Source organism: Pantherophis guttatus, chromosome 2 (assembly GCF_059756535.1).
Source record: "Pantherophis guttatus breed Tessera chromosome 2, ASM5975653v1, whole genome shotgun sequence".
NCBI lineage: Eukaryota > Metazoa > Chordata > Lepidosauria > Squamata > Colubridae > Pantherophis > Pantherophis guttatus.
Window position 1 is genome coordinate 218,783,597 of NC_142064.1, and position 23,895 is coordinate 218,807,491.

The 23,895-nt window shown below is 39.2% G+C and overlaps 1 protein-coding gene across 4 annotated transcripts in view; it reads right to left on the reverse strand.

Annotated features, from left to right (window-relative positions):
- Nucleotides 1-23,446, reverse strand: part of FGD3 (FYVE, RhoGEF and PH domain containing 3) — a 106,243-nt gene extending 82,797 nt beyond the window's left edge. Inside the window, exon 1 of one of the 4 annotated variants that reach the window (XM_034437308.3) lies at nucleotides 23,113-23,446. In XM_034437308.3, coding sequence (XP_034293199.2) covers nucleotides 23,113-23,125 — 13 coding nt within the window. In that variant the 5' untranslated portion in view covers nucleotides 23,126-23,446. Of the gene's footprint in view, nucleotides 1-3,144; nucleotides 3,248-23,112 lie in introns of those variants that run through there. The other 3 variants (XM_087887833.1, XM_087887836.1, XM_087887834.1) reach the window with 3 other exon arrangements.
- Nucleotides 23,447-23,895: the final 449 nt, after the last annotated feature.

The following is a 23,895-nucleotide window of genomic DNA, read 5'->3' on the forward strand; positions in this document are numbered from 1 at the left end:
ATGCGAAGTGAGAGACGCCACCGGTGCATCCACAGTGGGCACGTCCAACATGGCTTCAAGTTCGGGCGCCGCACAGAACAGCTTCTTATCTAAAGTGCTTGGTGCAGTAGACGACCCTGGTTGGGCCCAAGGCGCTTGCAGAACATCCGCGAACAGTTGAGGGCACGGAATAAAGTCCTTCTCCTGCTTGACTTGCTTAAACAGGGCATCATGAGGACCAGTCTCAGACGGGGTAGTCGGGGGTTGTGCTCCCACCGAACCCAGATTAGTAGTCAAACGAGCCTTGTGAAGGAGGGACTTAAATAGTGAGGGACGAAACAAGCCCGTGAAGGCTGGAGTGTCAGGTACCAGACCTTCATCCTCAGAGAATTCGAGGTCATCGGGGTCCTCCTCGTCATGGCCCGAGCCCTCAGACGAAACAGACTCACGAGGCGAGGGGGAACGAACCCTGCGAGAGCTTGAAGAGGCCAACGTGCCCGAAGTCCCCGCCGCCGATGTCTGGGCCGCTGTCTGCGCTCCGGCCGCCATAATAGAAGCCAACGCTGTTGACAACATCGTCTGGAAGTCAAATTGAGATGGAGGCGGAGGAATGTCCACTTCACGGAGTCCCGCTGCTGTAGGCGTGAAAGTGGCCGAAGGTTGGCGCCGAGGGGGCGGAAAGGCCTCTAAACCCACTGAGGAAACATCAGGCATCGACTGGGACACGCCCTTCTGCCAAGCCAAGGAACCGGATTGGACCGTTCTCCGCTCCGAAAGGTCAGGAACAGGAACAGCCTGGTGGGCGGATCCCGTATCACCACGAACCAAAGAAGCTGACGCCTGCTTGGCTTTCTCACATCTTTTTTTCCAAAGCCTTATGACGCCTGAGAGCATCCTTCTCAGCGGCAGAGGAGGTCTTAGAGTGGCGGGACTTGTGACCGCCAGACTCAGAGCGATTGCCCGATTGTTTCTTGCGGGATTTAGTTCTGACAGGACTGACCTCCTGATCACTGTCTGAGGAGAACGAACAGTCCGCCATGGTGAGAGTGCCCCAAGCTGAATAGTAATTATTAATCAATAGATTGACAGATGGATTTGTAATAATAATAAATAATGAATCAATAATTGATTGATTGATTGACAGATATCAGTTTGCCTGATTAAATGATTAATTGATTGGATGCTTTAATTAAATAATTGATTAATAGGTATCAGCTTGCTTGATTAATTGATTGATTGGATGAAAGCTTGCTTAATTGATTGAGTAATTGATAGTCTGGCTACAGCTCTGGGCAATGCACTATACCCAGCAAGCAGTGCTGGCACTCCTGCCACGCTCAGTACGAGGGCACCCCTGTCTCTGCCCAGGTGTGTGGGAAGGCCTTGCACAAAAGGCTGCCAAAGGGGTGAGCGATAACTGCAAACGCTCCCCCCCCCTTCTCCCTCTTCCTGAGTCAATGCCCAGACCGGGACAGAGACTCAGCCAGCAAGCTCTCCGAACAAAGGCTGCGGCCCTTTAATTAGGGTCCGCGCTGCCCTGAGCAATCCAAAATGGCGGCCGCCCCTGCTCAAAATGGCGGCCGCGCGTTGGTGGCGTAGGAATAAAATGGCGGCCCGCCCTCGCTCTGTAGAGTGACTGGGCGCTTTCCCCTGGCGCCGTTTGCACACGGACGCCACTCAGGGATGATAACCTGGCTGGCCGCCTCACGGCGGGAGGGTGGCGAGCAACAGAAAGCCACGCCGCACCCCCCCCCCAAGCCAACACTCACTGCGGTCGAAATGAGGCCGATCAAGCCTGAAATCGCAGCGCCGCCCGCAGAAACCTGACGGGACGGTCGCTGGACAAACCACGCCGCGCTGTGAGGGGCGCTGGTAGCCGCTCCTGGAAACGACCCTGCAGCGGCTCGAAGGTCTGAAGCGGCGGTCGGGGAGCAAATCGCTCAGCTCCGACCTCACAGCGATGGAAATCCGGCCGGATCCGCCCCGAAGGGACAGAAGCCGGCGGCAGCTAGCGCAGCAGCGCAAACGCCGGCACGACCCAGCTCCCTGGGCACGAAACCGACGACCAGCTGACTGATCCACAAAAAAAGGAAAACCTAAACCTGCCCGAACTAAACAGAAATAAAAAAAGGCCTACCGCAACACTCAGAGCACAGAGAAAACCCTCTCAGTCTGTCAGCAACTGAGAGAAAGACTGGGGATTCGGGTGCAAAAGGGGGCGTGGAGAGAGCACAGAGTAGGTAGATAAGTGTAAAAAAGTTCTCTCAGTTGCTGTCAGAGAAGAGGATTTTCCCAATGCTGGAGTGTAGTAGCAGCGTTCTGGAAAATGGCAATTAGTTTGAATTCACAGAAACTCAGTACTTCCACTTTTTCATCCTTTCTTCAGAAAAGAAAAGACAAAGTCAAAATGATTAAGCCCAGCAATTTCTAGATTGATATTAATAGAGAATAAAGAACTATTCTGCATAACAAACTTCTCCAGTTTGCTAGCTCCAGGCTTGATCAATCCAAACAAGAGATTAATGACTAGCTATCTTTTTAAAAATTACATTTTTTCCTATTTTTTTCCGCTAAAAATTATTTTAAAAATTGGATGATCTAACCCTGTGACAAGTCCTGGAATTCAAGGCACATTTTAATACTACAGATACACCAAGACCATCATTTAAATTTTCTATTCTAAAAAAATCATGTCTGAGAAATGCATGAAATAAATTAGCAAATGTATAAAATAACTAACTTCCATTACATTTTAATTATTAATGAAATCTTAGTACTTTTATGGATTGTTCTCTTTTCCCTCAGCAGTCCAAATACAAATGTGAATTTTAATAACATGAGAAATCTATTGCCCTGTCTTTCTGTTTTGTTTTTTTTAAAAAAAGATCTTTGTCCTAGCAAAATCTATTCTCTAAGATTAATCTTTTTCCTGCATTCCAAACCCATATATGGCTCTCCCAGTACCACTGGAGCAGGTTTAGAGGAAACAGGAGAAAGACAAAATTAGCTAAAATAATATTACCATCCATCCATAGAATTATTCGCTGTATCAAATAGAATATTACAAATAGAACTGGAAATAGCTTATAATAATATTTATACAAACCCTATAATCATTATCCCCACCAACATACATCATATCTCAAAATAATGTTTGTATCTCACCAATTTTAACATACTTCAAATCAGCATCTTTCACCAGAGTCCTAAGGAAGAATGACTTAGGAAGAGAGGAGCAAACAACTTTGTCTTCTACATCTGCTTTGGTACATGATGTTAGCAATTTTTTGTACTCTCCCAAATGCAAATCATATCCTACCAATTACAACAAAGAAAGTTTGACATTGTTCAGCTTTGACCACTGAGCATTTTTATTAAATAGCAATAAACATGTAACAGATTCTCCTCTTTAAGTTACTGTCATGAAGAGAAAAAAATCAAAATGTAAAACATCTGCACTTTGAATAGTGCAGATGTTTAGAATAAAAAGATAATATGGAAAATGTATGGGGAGAAGAACTATTACTATCCATGGAAATTTATGACGAAGACTTAATCATCAAATGACATCTGGTGGATTTATGCAGAATTGCATTTGCAAAAAGTATGCTTATAGCATGGTTTTAGTCCTGAATGCATACATAATTCTGATTCTTCCAAATCCACAGGAACCTAACCATTATTTGATGTCAGTCAAGTATGATCTGAAAACCTGTTAAAACTTAAAATCACCACCAACACACTGTTAATTATTGTCAAATGGGAAAATTTTCTGCAAAGGAAAAAAAAGTAATTACTGGGGCTTCTCCCAAGCTTGGTTGCAGTTAAAGATTTATTTTTCTCTATTTATTTAAGTGAAGAATATAGAAATTGCAATCCACGTTCAATGTATGCTCACCAAAAAATCACAGCTTTTTATAAGTAAAAAGCTATACAAAAATTATCCTAAGCTTCTTTTCTGTTTGCCAGTACTCTCCCATCAAAATTCTTTCATTTTCATTTCATTCTTCACATTTCTTCTTCACTGCCCATCTCACTTAAGTGATCACTGGATGGCTTACAATAAAAACATGTCACAAAATGTAAAAAGCATACAAAAAAAAACTTCTCAGGAGTCCTACATTGTATTCAAATTTTCATTTCCAGGAATGATAGCAACACTACTGTAATTCACCCAGACCTAGTGATGAATTCTTACACACTGCAGATTTATTTATTATTTTATTTATATCCCAACTTTACTATTTCTTTCTAATCGCAAGGTGGCAAGCATATCTAATATTTCTTTTTCCTCTTTATTTTCCCTACCAAAACAATCCTGTCAGGTGAGTTGGACTAAGAGAAAGTGACTGGCCCAAGATCACCCAGCTGTTTTTTATAGTTAAGGTGGAACTAGAACTCACAGTCTCCTGGTCTCTAGACTGGTGCCTTAACCATTAGACTGGCTTTCTTTCAGATGCTTGAAATACTAATTTAAACAGAACAGAGCAAGAGATTGATGTAGCCAGCCATTGCTAAGACTCATTGAAAGGTCACCTTGTTATGCTGAATAATAGGAGATCGATTACCATTGACTGTATTTGGAAGCTTTGCCTCATTTATGAGTTGGCAGCCTTGCTGCCGTATGATAATATATTATTTCTGCTAAATAATAGTTGTATTTATTATTATATTTGTACAGTATGCCATCTTTGACTCCCAACAAAATATTTGATGGGCAACACAGCAGAATGAAGCTTATAAATAATGCCTTTAGGCCTTTGAGTTTAATTTCCTTGCGAAACTTCTTGACCCTTACTAGCATTAAGAAAAAAGAAATGAATGAAAGATTAGAATAAATTAGAGAATGTATGTGGATGTTCTTAATGTGAATAATTTATACGGGTTTATGAAATTAAATTTTTATTGATGCAGAATTTAAATTACCCTGATATGAATTGTACATTTTATTAGGTTGTGGGTTTTTGTTTTTTTTTTTTTTTTGCATACAGTGGAGATTATCCAGTTACATACAGTTTAATTCTTTATGCAAGCAAGACATCATTCTTGACTTCAATATAAGATATTAAGGAAATCAACTAATTTCTTCCATGCATGATTAATGAGAATTCAGGTCATTGCAATGATCTAGAAATGTGGATTTTCTTGTATCTGACTTGTTGAATTAAACTCTGTGTATTAACTATATAATCCCACACAGTGAAAATCTTACAATTTTTTGTACAATAGCAATGAGGCATTAACAATCTCTGTGTATGTGCATATCTGTGTGTGTTTGACATCTTGAGCTCATCCTGAGTCAGAAGCCCTTTAGACAGTCACTCATAGCCAGTTCAGATTCAGAACAGTCTGAGCTAAAATATGCTGTTTCTGATACCCTAGTTTATTTATTTATTTATTATTGCGATTTATGTGCCGCCTTTCTCCCTAGGGACTCAAGGCAGCTTACAAAAATGACAAATTCCAATACAAATCACAATGAAATAAAATTAAAATCAGCAACCCTATTAAAACAGTTTAAAATTATGACAGTGTACCCCCAAACAGATCAGTTGAGTTGATGGAAGAGCCACGTCTTCAGCTCGTGATGGAAGGAAAGAAGGTCGGGGGCTGTCCTGAGCTCGGTGGGCAATCCATTCCAGAGGGTCGGGGCTCCCACAGAGAACGCTCTCCTCCTGGGGGCCGTCAGCCGACATTGTTTGGCCGACGGCACCCTGAGGAGGCCGACTCTGTGAGAGCTCACAGGACGATGGGAGAGCGGCTGGAGATGGTCCTGCAAGTACCCCGGGCCTAAGCCATGTTCAGTAATGGTGAACCTTTTGGACTCAGTGTGCCAATAATTCAGAAAATGTGGTGAAAATTTTGGATTCAGCATGTCAATAATTTGGAAAATGACTAACTTTGCTGGCATGTCACACCTCTCCACCAACAAAAGAGAAACAAGTCTTTGCATATCCATTTATTTTTTAAAAATATAATCCAATCATATGTGTGATCCTCAGATTCTGTCACATGCCACTCACGTTTCCTTTCTGTTGGCAGGCCCCTGCAGCTTACTCGAGACAGCTCTGGTCACACATGGCCTTCATTCTTGAACCGGTTTCAGAGAACGCCCTTTCATGGCCTCAACATGTCATCGGGGGAGGGGGGGCATGAAGGCTTGAAGAAATGTTATGATTTAAATCTTGAGTTAAGTCTCGGGGGTCCATGGCCATGGCCACAAAAGGTATTTTAAAAGGGTCTGTGGTGAAATAAAGTTGAGAACCACTGACCTAGAAAATCTTCTGGTCTCCATTAAAAAATGGGAAAAAAGATTGATAATATGAAAAGTAATGTATCCTAAACATAGTCCATTCTAAAAACAGTCATTCTAACTGCAGAACTAGTGTAAATGCATGAAAAATATGGAGATATTACTTGACCAAACTGACCTATTTGTAAGTTTACAATTCTCTTTATTCTCTATTGGTCACATCCTTGTGCCAGCTCAGCCTAAAAGTTACAACTGCAACCTTGGATAACCTTGGAAATGAGAGTTTACCATCTATTTCTCCATTGATTGTTGATAGTTTCTGATTTTGACTTAGATTGTTGGGGCTTTTTACATTAAAGCCTTTAATGGTAAATCAAAACTACCATTATGCTTTCATATATTGGAGGTTTCCACTCTGGTAATATTAGCATCTGTATTTCTGCTAATAATCATATCTTCATATGAAGACTAAATAAGTGGAATTATCTCATCTCTCTTGGTCTGCCACCAGAGAGGACTTCTCTTCTTCTGATCTTTTTTTTTTTCCTAGTTTGATCTTCAATGAAATTTGCTTATTTCAATAAAAGTAAAGTTTCCCCTTGCACATATATGCTAGTCGTTCCCAACTCTAGGGGGCGGTGCTCATCTCAGTTTCAGAACCGAAGAGCCAGTGCTGTCCGAAGACGTCTCCGGGGTCATGTAGCCAGCATGACTAAATGCCAAAGGTGCACGGAACGCTATCACCTTCCCACCAAAGGTGGTTCTACTTGCATTTTTAACATGCTTTCGAACTGCTAGGTTGGCAGAAGCTGGGACAAGTAACGGGAGCTCACCCGGTTATGCGGCACTAGAGATTTGAACCGCTGAACTGCCGACCTTTCGATCGACAAGCTCAGCATTTTAGCCACTGAGCCACCGCATCCCATGGACTTATTTCAATAGTGTGTTTCAATAAACCTTTGTCTGAGATTGTATTATCTTGTGTGCAAGAGTTAACACAGCAAGTAAGCAGTTTGAAAGCTCTTGATTTTAATGTTCAAAGTACAAAAGGCCATTTAGTGAAGAATTTGGCACAATACAACCAATACAATAAGATATTTCTCAATTGTTGACTACAGATAAGATTATTTTTTCAGAATGAGCACATTCTGTCTCTGAGGTCACCATCTTCTATTGAACATAGAACAAAGAAAGACTAAACAGAAGCTATTGTTGTATGAGAAAGTTCAGAAATAATGCTAAAGATCAATACACATAACAGCAGTATAAACATTTAGACATTTGTCAATGCACCTTTTCCGCCACTGACATAAGAAATGTATAATCATCTAGATTTTTTTAAAAAAAATGATTAATATAAAATGAAATCTGTGGCATCTTTTAAAGCAAAACTGGCTTTTGTTCAGTATGTTTATTTTTTTATTGCTTATTTGTTTATGTGCAGCGATGTCCTTTGTTATAGGATTTCTTGGGTGTTACAGTGTTTTAAGGCAATGTTTGCTTGCCCTAAGTCAAATTGTCAATGTGAGGAAGGGGGAAAAAACCCTAACAAAATTAGCAATTAGGAATTTCCTGCAGAGTACCAGCTGGCAAAATATTATTAATTATCAAAAATGATATAGAGGGTTTTCATCTCACATACTGATCTAACCATTGCAAGAGCCAAAACAAATCTCACAACCACCTGAACTTCCCGAAAGACTGCAGCAAACAGCAAATGCAGGAGTTTCTACGGTTTCAAAATGAAACTGATTAATAGCAACATTAGTAAATAAAATAAATGACAGAAATAACAATGAAACAGGAACATGCTTATTCCCTTGGCCGGAATCACTTTGTTCCCATTCTTTTTCTACCATATTCTTACCAGTCCAAGATCAGCTGTCACAAGAGGAAACATGTTATCTGCAGCCCAGACTAAGAAAATACATGTTAGAATTGCAGTTCTCCATCCACAGACTCTTAGGAGCCAAAGCTGATTTTTATTTCTATGACTCTGAACATCAGACTCAACATTGTTATTCATTAGCAAAACTACTTTCTCTTATTAACTTAGCTCTTAGGAATAACAAACTAATGTTCGTCCCCTCCAATGTAGATTAAAGTTTATTTTAATTTGAAGCTAATACCATTTTTTCCCCCAAGTGGAACATTAAGGGTGTAACTTGACTCGACAGTTAAATCATTATCATTTCCTGTTTGAAAAGTACACATATAGAGTTAAAGCCCTCTTGACCATCTAAACTGAGATCCAGAACAAATTTATAATTAAAGAGTAAATGGGAAAAAAATATATGAAAAAGAAATTGAACTTTTTTTTTCAATTGACACCATTTAAGTAGGAAAAATAATTGTTTCTTTAATTAAAAAGGTGTATTTTGAACTATCAGCCCTCATGTTTCAATGGGGCACTGATACTAACAGAGTGAAGAAATTGAAGCTGGAAAAGACAATACAGAATATAAACTGACAGCAAACATCGTTCCTTATTAGCATTAATAATGTTACCTAGTTTGGGCAATGAGACGTCTGCAAGAAAACAAGCAAGCTCAGAGAACATCCTCTTGTCAGCCCTGAACTACTAATATTTTCCTTTATTAGACAATACAGTAGATATTTCAGAAAGACACCAATCTGAAACATACTTACAAATCAACTATGAAATGAAGTTTTTGGAAAGGGCTTCACAATTGTAAGAATGAATAAATTGCAAGAAAGTCTCCGGGGAGATTTCAAGCATAAAGGGCATACGAGAGTTATCTAAGATTATTTCTGAAGTAGAAATACAGCAAAGAAGATTGGGGAAAATCTAAACACCAACTACTGTATTAGTTATTTTGCTGTTAGCTGGCTGCAAAAAACTTTCGGAAGCTATATTTCTGCCAAAAAAGCTATTACAAAGTATTGAATGAAAGAGAATTCAACTTTCACATCTGCCATATTCATGGTAGTTTTATTCTGAACAACTGTAAACAACAAGTACAGATTCAAATCTGTAAAATGATCTTGTGTTTGTGTTTATGCCATGCAGAAGCTTCTTCTATTTACTTAGATTTTCATTGAAACATAGGGTGGATTAGGAGTGCCTAAACTTTTACATACAACTGTAAATTGATCCCAAACTGCTACCTGGGAAATAGTCAGGCCCAATTTATGTAGCCATCATTTAAGTTTTGGTCCCAAAAGCAAACTGCATAATCACCTTTCCAAACAGAAAAAGAGTTCTCTTGAATAGAAAAAGGCTACAAAAATTCTGTGATTTTTTCACAGTTATCAATTATGTTCAATTTTAATTTTCATTTTTATTTGTTGCTGTAACTGATAAATGTGGCTTGAGGAAGGCAGATGAGCTAATCTCCAAACCAGACCGGATTGCTTCCTTCCACAGACTAGACTGATGGCCATCAGCATCTTTCCAGTTTTCTTCTACAGTCTGCATTCCAGGTTTAGAAAAAGCTATATTTCACTATGGATCTACTGATGATATGAGGAGAAATGTCTTTTTTGCTTTTATAAACTCCTTATTAATTGATATTCTACCAATATTAAGAGAATAATATAGTAACATTTTTTTTTAAAAAAAATAGCAAAACAATATTCCCAGAGACTACATTTAAGATTCCTTCAAACAATCAAAACCTGGAAATGAACAAATTGCCAATCTTCTTGAATCAAAGTTTCAATTTGGCATGAGAGTTTCATTTGGCATGGGAGACACGTGTTCTATTCCTTCTTTTGCCACAGAGGTGGCTGTGTGACTTGGGGTCAGTTATTCAGCCCTAGAGTGGGAAATTTAAAAATATATGTCCATTAATCTGCACTGGACCAATGTGGTAGGCAGCAATCCGATCTATAACCTTCAGTCATCCTGCACCAGATGGATTCACACTGATATCTGATTTATAATAAAGATACTCTATGTATCTTACCTGTGAAACAACAGTCTTTTTCCACAATTGCTACATGCCCTCCCTTGTCATACAGGATTCCCCCAAATGGGCCTCTTAAAAAGATGCTAATCAATTGGCAGGTTAACAGAAAGCACAGTCCAAAGCCATGTATGGTTTTACTGTTTAAGAAAGCCTGCCAAGATTTATAAAGTATGCCTTTTTCCTAGTTGGCTAAAAATTGGATATACTTACCTAAAATCAGAAATACTTCTTCAACAAGTACAATTTATATTCTAGCTAATCTGCTTTAGCAACTGGTGTTGAATTACTGTAATAGAAAGATTTTTAAAAAAGGATTTATGCTACCATATTGTGTATCCTTCAACAATATCTCAATACTTTTAACAGCTTCTCAGCAGACACTTCATGGAAACTGCTGTTTATCCCAATAGTTCAAAATAGGATTTATCTCTCTGTGTTCTCTGCTTATCTATTTAAGTGTGACCTCTCCTCCCCGTCTGGCACCATCAGACCAGGCTGAGCTAGATTTTGCATGGCTGGGAGGAAGGGAGGATTGAATGAATCATAGCAATACTCCAGGAAACAGTAATACACCAGGAAAGCTGTTTTGACATCAAGTGTAAAAGGACCAAGAAGAAACAGAACTCATTTAACATTTTCCCTCATCTATCAGTGAAAGAAATGGGAGTGCAAATCGCTTTCCTGAAAATGATTACTAAAATATAAACCACACTGGAAATATCAAGCTTTACATGTCAACATGGAAGAAAAATATCTTCAGTATGAATGGTATCTTTATGTTTAAGAGAAAATGCTAGACTTCTATAGATTTATGATAGAAGAAATTTGTTACTTTTGTAAGATGCTACAAGATTCTGTTAAATTGCAATAGCAACTAGCACTACGGAATATTTAATCTGAGAATGATTTAATTTCAGATACCTCTTAAACCAGGGATGAAATCTGAACCGGTTTACTACTGGTTCGCTGGCGGCGCATGCGCGGTGCGCACCATGACCAAATGCAAGGTGTGTGCGAGCAGTGGACGCCAAATAGAGGCATACGGTAAGTAGGACAGAGAGCGAGGGGGGGTGATCAGCTGTGGCACGCAATCTTTTTTTTTTTACTTTTAAAAGCATTGCTTTTAAAAGTTAAAAAAAAGCCTCAGCTCAGCTGGGATCGTCAGAGGCTTTTTTTTTTTCTTTTAAAAGCATTTTTTTAACAACTTCTTTGGCCGAAGAGGCTGTAGAAAAAATGCTTTTAAAAGTTAAAAAAAGCCTCTGATAATTGCGTGGCTCAGCTGGGCATGGGGGGGGGAGGGATTTTTGCTACTGGTTCTCCGAATCACCCGCCGCCATCACTACTGGATCGGGCGATCCAGTCCGAACCAGGAGCATTTCACCCCTGTCTTAAACTGTAAAGGCTATTTTTAGACTGGCCTCTAAGCTTTTGTTAGTCCTTGTAAATGGTGGTTAACCTGTAAAAGAAGAAATCTAAGAACAAAACTGTGATCTCTTGAAAAAAAATATAATAAGTATGTATCAGTGGTGGGTTGCCCCCGGTTTGCACCGGTTCTATAGAACTGGTAATAAAATCAGCAGGAGGCTCCATCCACCGACCCTAACGTGACTAAAATGCTTCTGCGCATGCGCAGTCCCACTGTGAACCAGTATTAAAGGTAAGTAGAACCCATCCCTGGTACATATGACTGTGTACAATCTTCGTTACCTTAATGATAGAGTGTTACATAATTGACTGGATTCATAATACTTACTGAGCTATAAAGCAAGATTTACAAAATCGATGAATAACTTGCCTCAGTATACTAGCCCTCAAATTCATATATTCCCCTTTGTTCCTTAAAATGCTTGCCTTACTCTTTTTAAGCATCTTATTACCTCTTCCCAAACATGATTTTCTCAGGTTTCATCTTCCGCTTGATCCACTCACCAATTTGTTTGTTAAATGGAGACCTAGGAATTAGGCAAGGACTCCTACTGGCTTTTGTGTGTGTGTCTTTCAGTGGTGGGTTGCCCCTGGTTCAGACCGGCTCGCAAGAACTGGTAGTAAAACCAGCTGGAGGCCCTGCCCACTGCCCCAGATGTTGTCATCAGCAATCTGCGCATTCCCTCTGAAATCCCAGGGGCAATTTAAGGAGCCTCCTGGATGCATAACTCCTTTGGAAGAGCAAAATTGCTCTTCTGGGTTCCAGCGTGCCGGCCAGCTGGTCTTCACGCGCATGGGAGCGCCAGAAACTGGAAGAGCAGCTGCTCGCTGCACATGTGCGCACTGGAAAGATGATCTTCCAGTTTCTGGCATGCACATGCACCCTGGCCACCTGGTCTTCTGGTTTCTGGCGCACATGCACACATGAAGACCAGCTGGCAATGCACATGCATGTACATCTTCTCGGTGCACACATGTGCAGCAGGCAGCTGCTCTTCTGGTTTCTGGCGCTTCCACGCACATGAAGACCAGCTGGCCGGTGCGCCGGAACCCAGAAGAGCAACAGGCAACGGCTTGCATGCCCAGAGAGATGGCTCTGCATTCCACTTCCTGCACGTGTGCCATAGGTTCGCCATCATGGGCCTAGGGGATAATGTAGAACCAGATATCACTGTATAGAAGAAACCCCATCCCAGTACAAATCATCATCAAAACAGTGTGCCACATGTTTATTAAGAAGAATTAGGCCACTTCTTCAGCATGATTCCCTTATAATTTAAATAATTTAGCTAGTTACATTGCATAAAGGTGAGTCCTTCCTACTCACTTATTCTGGATAACAGATGAAACAGGTGGCTTGGTCCATCATAATCAAACTGCATTATCATCATCAAAGCCTTACTGGCTTTGTATGTATTTTTTTTTTAGTTTGGTTTTGTTGTTTCCTATTATACTGTTTTTTACCATTTCTAATATATGGTGAGCCACCCAGAGTCATTTGGAATCAGAGGCATAAAATCAAGTAAACAAATAAATATTAGTTAGGTTCTGTGACTGATTTGTGAAACCCCAAATAAGGGGATTAGGGTACGAGACATCTGTGTACTGTTAATGCTGCTTATATATGATGAATTTCATTATTCATTTTTCATGGTATATGGCCACCACATGTAAAAATCCAGTATTCTCAACTGTGAACATGGCTAAGCACAAATAGTAAGGGCCTGATTTTCAAAGCAGCGCCATAGTCTTCAAATACAAATACTTCTGTAATCTGTAATCTGAATTGTGCTAACGTAATTCAAATCTTTTAGATTGTAGTACATGGAAGAGTAAAGGTCAAATTGTAGAATAGGACAGGATTATTCAGTTATCTGAACAAATCATTTATTTCATTCAGTTCATTCATTCTATTTAACCACTCTCTCTCTCTCAGCCTGAATGAGGTAAAGGTAAGCCACTTCTGAAAAAAGTTGTGAAGAAAACTGCAGTCCACACAATTGCAGAAGTAAAAAGAAAAAAAGGCCTTCCTCAGAAGAACCAACCAATAATTCAATAAAAATAAAATAAAATTTCCTAATAAAATGCTTGTTTGCAGTGTTCCATGCAGAACTTAATTTAGTCCATCAGGTATTTTTTTATAGGGGAGAAATCTGGCACAAGTCAATCTGCAGATTCCATTTTTCCTCTGGATGCCTTAAGAAACACATGTGCATTTCTAATAACGATCTTTAAGGTTAGATTTTTCTAAAATTTGATGAAAAAATGCTAGCATCCTCTGACAACTGATAAATATGTTTCATAACTGAACAAAAAATCCCAGAAAAATAAAAATATACAAATCTTCAAGGAGAAAGGACACAATGTCAAGGCCCTCTCTATACATAAATACCATCAAGTCTAGTTAAGTGCCTTCATTTCTAGGACCTTCCTCTTTGCTTTGGCATCTGGTAGCATTGCTGACTTTTTTCAGCAAATATGTGAATGATAAATAAACAATTAACCAAACATTACACAAGTGTAACTGTTTTTCCTGCATCAGACACCACCAATTTACCAAATGAGATTCAAAGGAGGTCATGAAACCTCAATTGCATCATGTTCAAGGGGTCACTGTAAAACAGGGATGATTTAGCTCTGCCCTATTTAAGAAACCCTCTGAGATACCAACATTACAAGGGATTTATTAAGTCAGACAGATATACTTTTCTGCCACTGAATAGTAATTGGTATAAGAGACAGCTATCAAAGCAGTATTCAATACTGTGCAATGAAGTCTTTTAAACATGCAGTCTGAAAGTTTCTCATTTTTTACATTACATACCCAATGCCCTAAACTCTATATAATTAGTTTGCTCCAATCCATTTTATCCTGGATATCTTTAGTTCTAGCTTTCTGGTATCTTGAAGATTATGCCATAAAAAATGTTTTCATACATCTAACTAAATGCAAGATGGACAAAATGTTTTTTTTTCCCCATCTACCTCTTCATCTATAGATACAAATCCATAGCAAGAGACAGGAAAAACTACGCTCTCCAAACCTAGCAGAAAATCGCATAAAAATTGACCGGACTTTCTTCTAAGTAAATATGCAGAGATTGTAGTGTTATACTACAAAATATTAAACAGCACCCCCAAATAACACAAATAATATTATAAGTTCTGTTGTTTTTTTCCATTCATATCCTCTAGTCTAATTTTTACAATAAACCAATTCCTGGTTATCTTTTGTTCCCAAATATGCTGTATTCCACAGAATCACAAAATACTCTTTATTATTAATAGTGGTTCACTAGAGTTATGTAAAGATTCTGTAATAATTTATGAATTAACTCTCTTTCAATGCTAGCTGACATGTGGAAAACATGTACTTTGTACTGGGTAGGCAAGGATGAAAAGAGAATGAGGCTGAAATTTGGGGGGGGGGGCGTTGGGGAGAGGGGTTGGTGGGTTTTGTTTTTACATTATATTAAATACCTTATAGAGCTTACATTACAGTTTCCATTCATTCCTAACTTAAAATGATTAGAATTTATGCCATAAAATATTTCAGAATTGTAAATAAAAAGTGCTCAATGGGCCATAGGGAAGGAGTTGGGGACTATGTCTGGTCCTGGGACAGCATGTTGCCAATCTCTGCTTTAGAAAATAACACATTCATTGGGACTTCCAGGGAAGAAATCGTGGACTGAAGATAGTTCGGCTGAAAGCAGAGCTGACAATCATGGCAGAATGAAAAGATAGCAAGTAGACCAGCTCTTTGTAACTCATCTCTGGATAAGAAGAGGAGTTGAAATTGCCCATAAGTGCTCCAGACAGTTGTTCCTTGTGAGAAGATTGCAAGACAGCAGTCCCAAGTGAGGTTATTGCTCTGGGAGATGAAGGAATAGTCATCTTACTCAAACCACGGTTGGTGCTTTTAAAGGGACACCGATTCAAATACTTCCTTTCCTAATCACTGTCAGATATTGCTTCTTAACTGCTTTCAGCTATTAGAACCATTTGGATCAATATGTTTTATGTCACTCATCACTGAATTTTAAGCAACATGCCATAATTGGAATTTAGCTACCAAATAAGTAGTTTCAATTGAAATTCACCCCAAATGAGTTTTGTTTGTGGGGATGATTTTTTTTGACATGACTCCTGTTCAATGCTAGGCCAAAATATGTTAAAGTGATGAACTGGGAGAGCTGATTTGTGTGATGAAGAATGAACTGTATGTGACGGCAACCAACAAGTTGCACACGAGAAAATGCGATGAACTGATTAAGAATAGTTGAGGGATCACTCAAAGGAAAATTGCTGCAAGGCTTGGCATTTCACAGGAATATGGGCTAACATTATTGATGTTATTTCATATTAGAAGATGGGTTCCTGGCATGTTGACAGCAGAAATGAAAACATCAGGAATTGAAGAGGTGTTATCTACATAGCATTCCTTGAACTTGGTACCAAGATAAGTTCTGCACATTATACTGCAACACAGTGTTCAGAAGCACGAGAAGGAAATGTTATTGAAACATCATGCTAGGCCTTATATGTCACAAGCTCTCCAGGAGGCAATTTCAAAGTTGGATCTCATGGTTTTAATCCATTTGCTTATAGTCTTGATTTGGTACTAGGCAATTTTCACCTTTTCCCAAAACTGAAGGATTACCTCTGTGGGCATCTGTTTGATTCATATGAAGAGGAAAGGACTGTCTTGACCTGTCACAAGAGACAAAGGGTGGGTTCTTTTGTGATGGATTTAAACATTGTCCATTGTTGACTGAAATGTGCAATGAATGGGAGTAACCATGTAAAAAAAGTAAGTAAATGTAACAAAAGGCCTCAATTCAAGGATGATTTTTTTCATGTACTAAAACATCCGTATTTAAACTAAAATTACAGAGGCAAAGACACTACTTTTCATTCAACCCTTGTAAATATGTATACATATATAGTTATAAATACATATATGTACAGTTTCTGTGAGATAAGAAAGAACTGTTCAGAATATGAATGATAATGGTGCAGAAGTAGCGATTAAAAACATTGGGGAATTAATGTTTTTTAAAAAATCATCTAAAATAATATCCAATACTGTACTGTTAAGCACATCTTCAACTATTATCCTAAAAATGAGCAATGTTCATTTCATATTTATTTATGAAATAGAAGTGTAGAAAGGAGGATTTCAAATTTATTTCCCTTCTGTGTGACATTTTCTTAAAAATGTTTAAGTACTTTCATAATGGAAAATACTTTGAGTTTAATAAGGTAAAAAAATATAATTCTTTCAAATGAAATATTAATATAGTTTTTCTGTGGAAAGTAATCAAAACACAAGTTCAATAAATAAAAATAGGTTTATTGAGTTTAGTTAATGTAAAATTATGGAAAACATGTTACAAACTTTTATAAGATTGTTAATTCTATTTTTATTTTGCAGTACTATTCATTGTATTGCAATTTGGGTATAGTACATTATACTGTAGATATGTCTACTTACTTGAGACATAATATAGTCTTGCATGCAACACTCAAACATACAGTTCTTATGTTTGTATTTAAAAACCCAAGAGACTTTAAGTATCTTCCAACTTGCCTACATTTTTTACTGTGGAACCTTAAAACAATTCCAATTTAGTCATGTGAACTCTAAAACATTAGTGTTCAAAAGAGGTAGATGTTGTTGAGATGTGATCTCATCAGTAAAACAAGATGGATGGACTAGATGTCAGGTAAGAATGCAGATCATATTAAAGGATGTACATCAACCTGTAAACTGTACATGCAGTTTCCAATTTATCATGATAAAGCATTTGAAAAAACCAGTTTCTGCATGTTGTATCCCCCCATGGAATTAGTGCCATTAGCTACACAAGCAAAAATTACCTGCCCGTTCTATCCTTCAGCAATTATAAAAATAGTTTGAAACCCGACTCAAATCAATTTAGGAGCTTGACCCACCAAATTTCACTTCTATACAAGTATCATTACTTATCAATGATTTACAAAATTGTGTTACAGTTTCATGCCTTAGGACCAGATTGATCTGCTTTCTCCTCGGTGATTGCAGAGAAGACTCAGTTGACTAAAGAAGGGATTCAACATCAGATCATTCTTGGCGCTTCTCTCTGAAACTCTATGAGAGGTTCTTTCTGAGGTCAAAAACCACTTCAGAAAACTCCCAAAGAGATGTTACAGCAGCGGAGTGCCAGCAGCTTCCACATAAGGAAGGTGTTGAGGATACAGAAAGTACTAAAGATTCTTAATCCTCATTAATACACCCCAATATTTAGTGTAGCTCAATGATGCAGCATGGGGAAAATATCTAGACTGGCTTAATAGGACATTAAAAACAGCTGAGGTTCCTTTCCATCCTCCTATTCTGCAGCTAAGACAACTTGCTGGAATTATTTTGCCCAAATGGGTTTATTGTCTCTTTTTCTGAAAGCCTATCAAATGGAAAAGAAGTACAATTTGCGATCTGTAGTCAAACTATCAGGAATGGATCATATGTCAAGAGTATTTTAACATTTACTCAATTGCACCAAAAGAACCAGATAGGTAAATGCAAATTTATATTCAGTCTTTTAATAATATATCACAAGGATGAATTTCCAAGCATATTTAGTATTTTATTTAGAAATGGTACATGGGAAGTAATAATAGTTATTCCAACTAACTGTACATATAAACCACAAATATATATCTGGAGTCAGCATAAGTATGCAGGGAATGTCATACAATTGTGGTTTAAAATGTAAGGTACATGTTTATGGTCTTTCAGAACCATAGTTTCATCAGTTTCAAAAAAAAACTTTTTTATATTTTGGTGAGGAAAAGTAAGTTGTCAGATACAAAGATGTATCAAACCATCCAGAAAAAAAAAACCAAGAGATTGTGGATCATATAATGGGCTTATAATTGTTTCTCAGAATGATAGGTAGTTCCTCAGTTCCTGATATAACACAAAGTGCACAACTACTGCTTTCATAGGAAGATCATCAAAGTGGCAGCCTTCAATACGGACCACTATCCCTCTGAAAATATTACTAATAATTTATTGTCCAGAAAACACAAGATATGAGGCAAAAGGGCTCATGCTCTCTAGAACATCTCATCTCTGAGGGTTTCATAACACCCTGAAGACCTCGCTCTGTCAGATGGCTTGGAGACCCAATGGGGGAGCTTCATATTGGAGGTGGCTGACTAACTAAAATTTAATTCCACCTCCCCACCCCCCATCATGTGTCTGGCTCCCTCCTTTCCCATCTGGTGTTAATGGTTTGTATTTGTTAATTATTTTATCCACTGTGTTCAGATTGTTGACTTTAATGTTTTTAATACTTTAAAGTTTTAATGCTGTAAGAGATCCAAAGTCATTGGATACAAGAGGGGAAATGAATGAATGAACGAACGAATGAATGAATGCAATATTATAAAAAGGCTGAACAACCCAAGAACTCTGAGTATCCAGCTTAGAGCCTCTCAATTTCATACTACCAAAATCCAGGATTGTGATTTTCCAGTATATCTCAAATAAAAACTAACAAGCAAAATCAATACATTAAGTTTCTGCTGCAGATAATACACCTACTATACATATCCTCCCATTTCTCTGTGTAATTTTTTTCTTTATTTTTTGTTAGCCGTTGTTTTGAAGATAATACAGTGGTGCTTAAAAGCTTGTGAACCCATCTGAATTATCAATATTTCTGCATAAATATGACCTAAAATGTGATCTGTTCTCCATATAAACCTTGAAAGTAGATACAGACTAATTAAATGACTTTAAAACATTATACTTTCCTGTATATAGCATAGAAGTAGCTTAAGTATGATTTTTTTCCAGATGTATTACTACATACACTGGGAGTACAAATGGTTTCACCTTGTGTGTTTTGCTTTTATTGGTTTTGCTTGTTTACACTAGCATTGAAGTTGCTGACAGTGCAGGAGGATGAGATAGGTGACAAATGAGGAATGCACAGTGGAACAGGCAAGGGAACTTTCCAGGTAACCATCTAACATCTTCCAGTCACAAAAGTGTCAACAAAGCCATTTTCACATACCGTCTAGGAGGTGAAGGTAAAATTTCTACTGAGTGTGTATGTGTGTGAGTGTGTGTATGTGTATGTGTATGTGTATCCATATCTATCTCCCAGTCTAGTCTATAATTTTGGAATTTCCTGGTCACAGCAGAAATACCCTGGATGATTTCAAAAAAGCTAGGCAAATTTGGAGCTAAGATATACTCAGATGGAAGACTACAAAAATCTCAGAGCTGTAGGTAGGAAATTCTGGAAGAAAACAATGGCAAACTACTACTACCAATAAAATTATAAGTGATGTGTAAGAATCTATGTTGAACTTGAGGAAGCCCTTACCTGATCTTTAAGGCAGAAAGCATTGCCAACTAGAATAAAATATTGGAATTCACGGCTTCAACTTTCCTTTTCCAAATAATGTTAACTGGAGAACTTCAATAAAACTACTGACAGCATTTTGAAGTTAGAGCTCCCAAGTACAAAGTCACTCTCTTCCTCTCACATCCTAGAAGTTTCTTTATAGGAACAGCTTGGGAAGAAATGCATCCAATGTTGTAGGTATGCTGCATATAGTAACTCTCTTGTCCTTCATATTGTTTATGTGTGTGACATGATCATTTCAAAGTTACAGAAAATCTGGTTGGATGCCGAAACCAAACAAGATATTTAAATGAGCATAAGACAGATGTTGTGCACATGTTTATATCAGCCATATCTCTGAGAATGCCTTCCTACTTCTTGACTCATGTTCACCTGCATATAATTACAACTCTCCACTGAGATCAAGCAGAGTCCTCCAGATCACACAGAGAGTTCTGCTAACATTCAACAGAATATCAACAGAATCCTCCTTGGGACCTTAACATTCAACAAAGACACGTTGGACATCAAGGAGATAAGACCAACATCTTGAGCCCATCCATTTTATCAGTGACTAAACAGTCCATTCAGAGTGCACATCTAAAAATTAAATTCTGGTTCAGCATGTGTTAAGCATATTAAAGAATTTTCCATGATTTTGATTTAAATGGAAAAACTGCCAAAAAAGCAACACTGAGGTAAAATGTCCTATTCTTAGCAATATCACATGCTTTTTCCTGCACAAAACAAAGAACATGGATAGCTTCATCATCTATTTTTATGTGGATAGTTATTTGGGTCCCATGAGGACAATTTAGTCTCTTACATACATGGAAACCGTAAAACTGTAAGTTCAGTATGAACTTGAATATCTTTCTTAGAGAACTAAAAGTAGCCTTTAAAGGTAAAGTTTAAGTTCGTTGTCTGATATGATCTTTAGAACCTGGTTCTAGTTTCAAAGATGGAAATTAGTATATACGAATATATTTGGTATACATTCCCAATGCCCAATAATTGAATACTGCTCCAGTTAGCCAAATCCACCACTTAATGAATCTATTAAGCTATCAGCAATATTTAAAACTCTATGATCTGCTCAGATTTGCAAGATTGTAATTGGCCTCACCAGGTAAACCAGGTAGGAATCAGGACCTGATGAACTAACTCCACTTTATTGTAAACTTATATTATATAAAATCTGAAATACAGGCCTCCCTTACAGCCCAAGACAGGTGGTGTCTTCTGAACTTCATGCTCTATCCATCTGTGGGCTATGCTGTCTCTTATCTGACCATTCCCTTGGCAGTGGCTCTTCATCCATTCTCTTAAGATTTTTTAATTAGAGTATTATTATGTATTATGTGTGTTTTATCTTTTGGCTGTTCACCACCCTGAGTCCTTCGGGAGTAGGGCGGTATATAAATCCAAAATAAAGTAAAGTAAAAGAGTCTGTGCTATACTTCTTTCCAATCTTATATCCCTGTGAATCAGGGAGATACTGTATCTGCCTAAGCCTTTTCCAAATGTTATTTCTTTGCTCTGGATCTTAAAAACATTTCAGCCTAACCCTAACACTTTTGCCTAGTTCCTGCGTATTCTCAATAAGGTCATCTTCCTACAACTACCATATTAAGATTGGAGTTTCAGTGATACTGCACTACCAGAGTCTTGAATGCAGACCTAACAGCTTCATTGGTTCCAGAGATAGTTGTATCAATTTATGAGAAGTTGCAGCCCTCAGTTTAATGAACAATTCTGGGCTACTTGGACAATTTAAGTTTGAGATCCCCACCTTACTGTGGTAAATGCTGAAGTCACTGAAGAATGGACAGCAGATTTTGGGCAGAGAATAGGAAACTGTCAATCATACAGTGCAGCCTACATATGAATATACAACAGGCTGTGCTGGACACTAAATTCAATTTTGAAAAGGGAATTAACAAGCTAATTGAAAACTCCTCTTAATGGAACCTCCAAGCTTGAAGAATCAATACAGAACCAAATGGTACAAAACACAACCACGAGAGTCCCTAACCTTATATACAGTAGGCGACTGTTAGAAACAGAAATACAGTCTAGGATATTTTTGCTCAGATTAAGAAAGTCAGTTCTTAACTATAAAAGTCAGAACAGAGTTCCACTAACATTCTTCTTTGGCAAAATACTTTACACTGTGACCTCTACTAAACTCAGGGTAGGCATTTAAGCAGTGGTGGGATTCAAATAATTTAACAACCAGTTCTCTGCCCTAATGACCAGGTTGGTAGGTGTGGCTCGGTGGTCATGTGACCATGTGGGCATGGCCAACTCAACGTCAGGTCAATGGGTGCTTCATCTTAGCTTTTACAATGTAATAAGGGTTAACCAGGGAGGCGGTTTCTGTAAGCAGGGCAATCAAGATTAGGCTAGAAACACCACCAGAATGTTTCCTTTCTGCCTTCCTTACAGGATTAGCCCTGTAAAGTGGGGAAAAAAAAGATTTCTTCCAACAACTGGTTCTCCGAACTGCTTAGAAAGTTAACAACTGGTTCTCCCGAATAGCTGCGAAATGGCTGAATCCCACCACTGCATTTAAGCCTTAATCACATCAAGAATTCAGCATCGGGAGGCAACGAGATTCTGAATATATTCCTTTTCTTGGAAACTTCAGCATTTGTATGCAAGGTGTTTCCTTCAAGGCAAAACAGGAATAAGCAGGAATCACAACTGAATTTATTAACAGCCATGCCAGATCGGTTTCAAGGCTTAGAATGAGAAAACTGGATTAGAGGTTTCCTTTTCCACCTCCAGTCAACTTTGTATCGTCGCAGTTTTAAAAGGAAACCAATCACATTGGCACTTTCCATCCCAGAGCGGTTCCAAGAATTGCTGGCGAAAAGATAGACCGCCTTTCCCGTTGATCCCGTTTGTGGCGGTCCCAACGGCAAGTCTGGCACGGAAAGTTCATTGGAGGCAGAAGGAAATGCGAAACAACACGCCAAGGAGCATCGAAACAGAGAAGCGAAGCGCATTCTGCCGTCGGGGAGGGAGATGTTGCTACGCTGGGAGATCAGCACTTCCTCCTCTCGCCTCTCTCCGCAGAGCAGCAAGTAATGGTCCCTCCCCCGCCCCCGTCACTCACCCGCCGAATCCATCTCTGGCCGCCGAGCTTTCGCTGCCCCTGGACTGGGTGCTATGGCGCCGAGCCTCGCTAAACCAAAAGCGTCCCTCCTAGGAGATGGAGGAGACGCAGCCTCTCCCCCGCGTGCTTGCTTTCCAGCAGCTGCATCTCGCGCCTTGAGGTGCCGGCGGGGAGGCGGCCAGCGCCGCGCCTCCCCAAAGCGCTGCTCGCGGGGGGCTTGAGGCAATGAGCACCCGAGCCTCCCCCCCCCCGCCCCAATGCCTTCGACCCCCACCACCTCGCAGTAAGCGACGCCGACGCGTTTTTCAGTCTGGAACCTGTCGAAGAGTGCGCGCGCACGCGCGATGCCGCGAGGGGGGGAACGTGCCTGGCCTGCCCAGGGACCAGATTGCAGCCCCGGCGGCAGAGTTGGGGCCGGGAGGGAGGTTTTGTTCGCCTTTCCGCTCGGGCTTCGTAACGCACCGTCAAGAACCAGCAACTTTCCCAGCCTCGCTAAGAGCCGGGCATTGTGTGTGTGTGTGAGGGGGGGAAGGGGTGTGTGTGAACTCCGGACTAAGGAGAGATGGGGTCCCACCTGCCTGAACGCTCTCTAAGAACAGAGCCTTTCCGAGCCAAGAAACTAGGTATTTATGTCTGCACTAGACTGGAAAAACAATTTTGTTGTGGTAAATGTTTAGTCTTTAAGATACCACAAAGCCCTGGGGTTATCTTTCTGAAGAACAAGGGGAAGACATTTTTAGCCTGCCCAATTTAATATATTTGACATCAGAAAAGGAAGCAAAA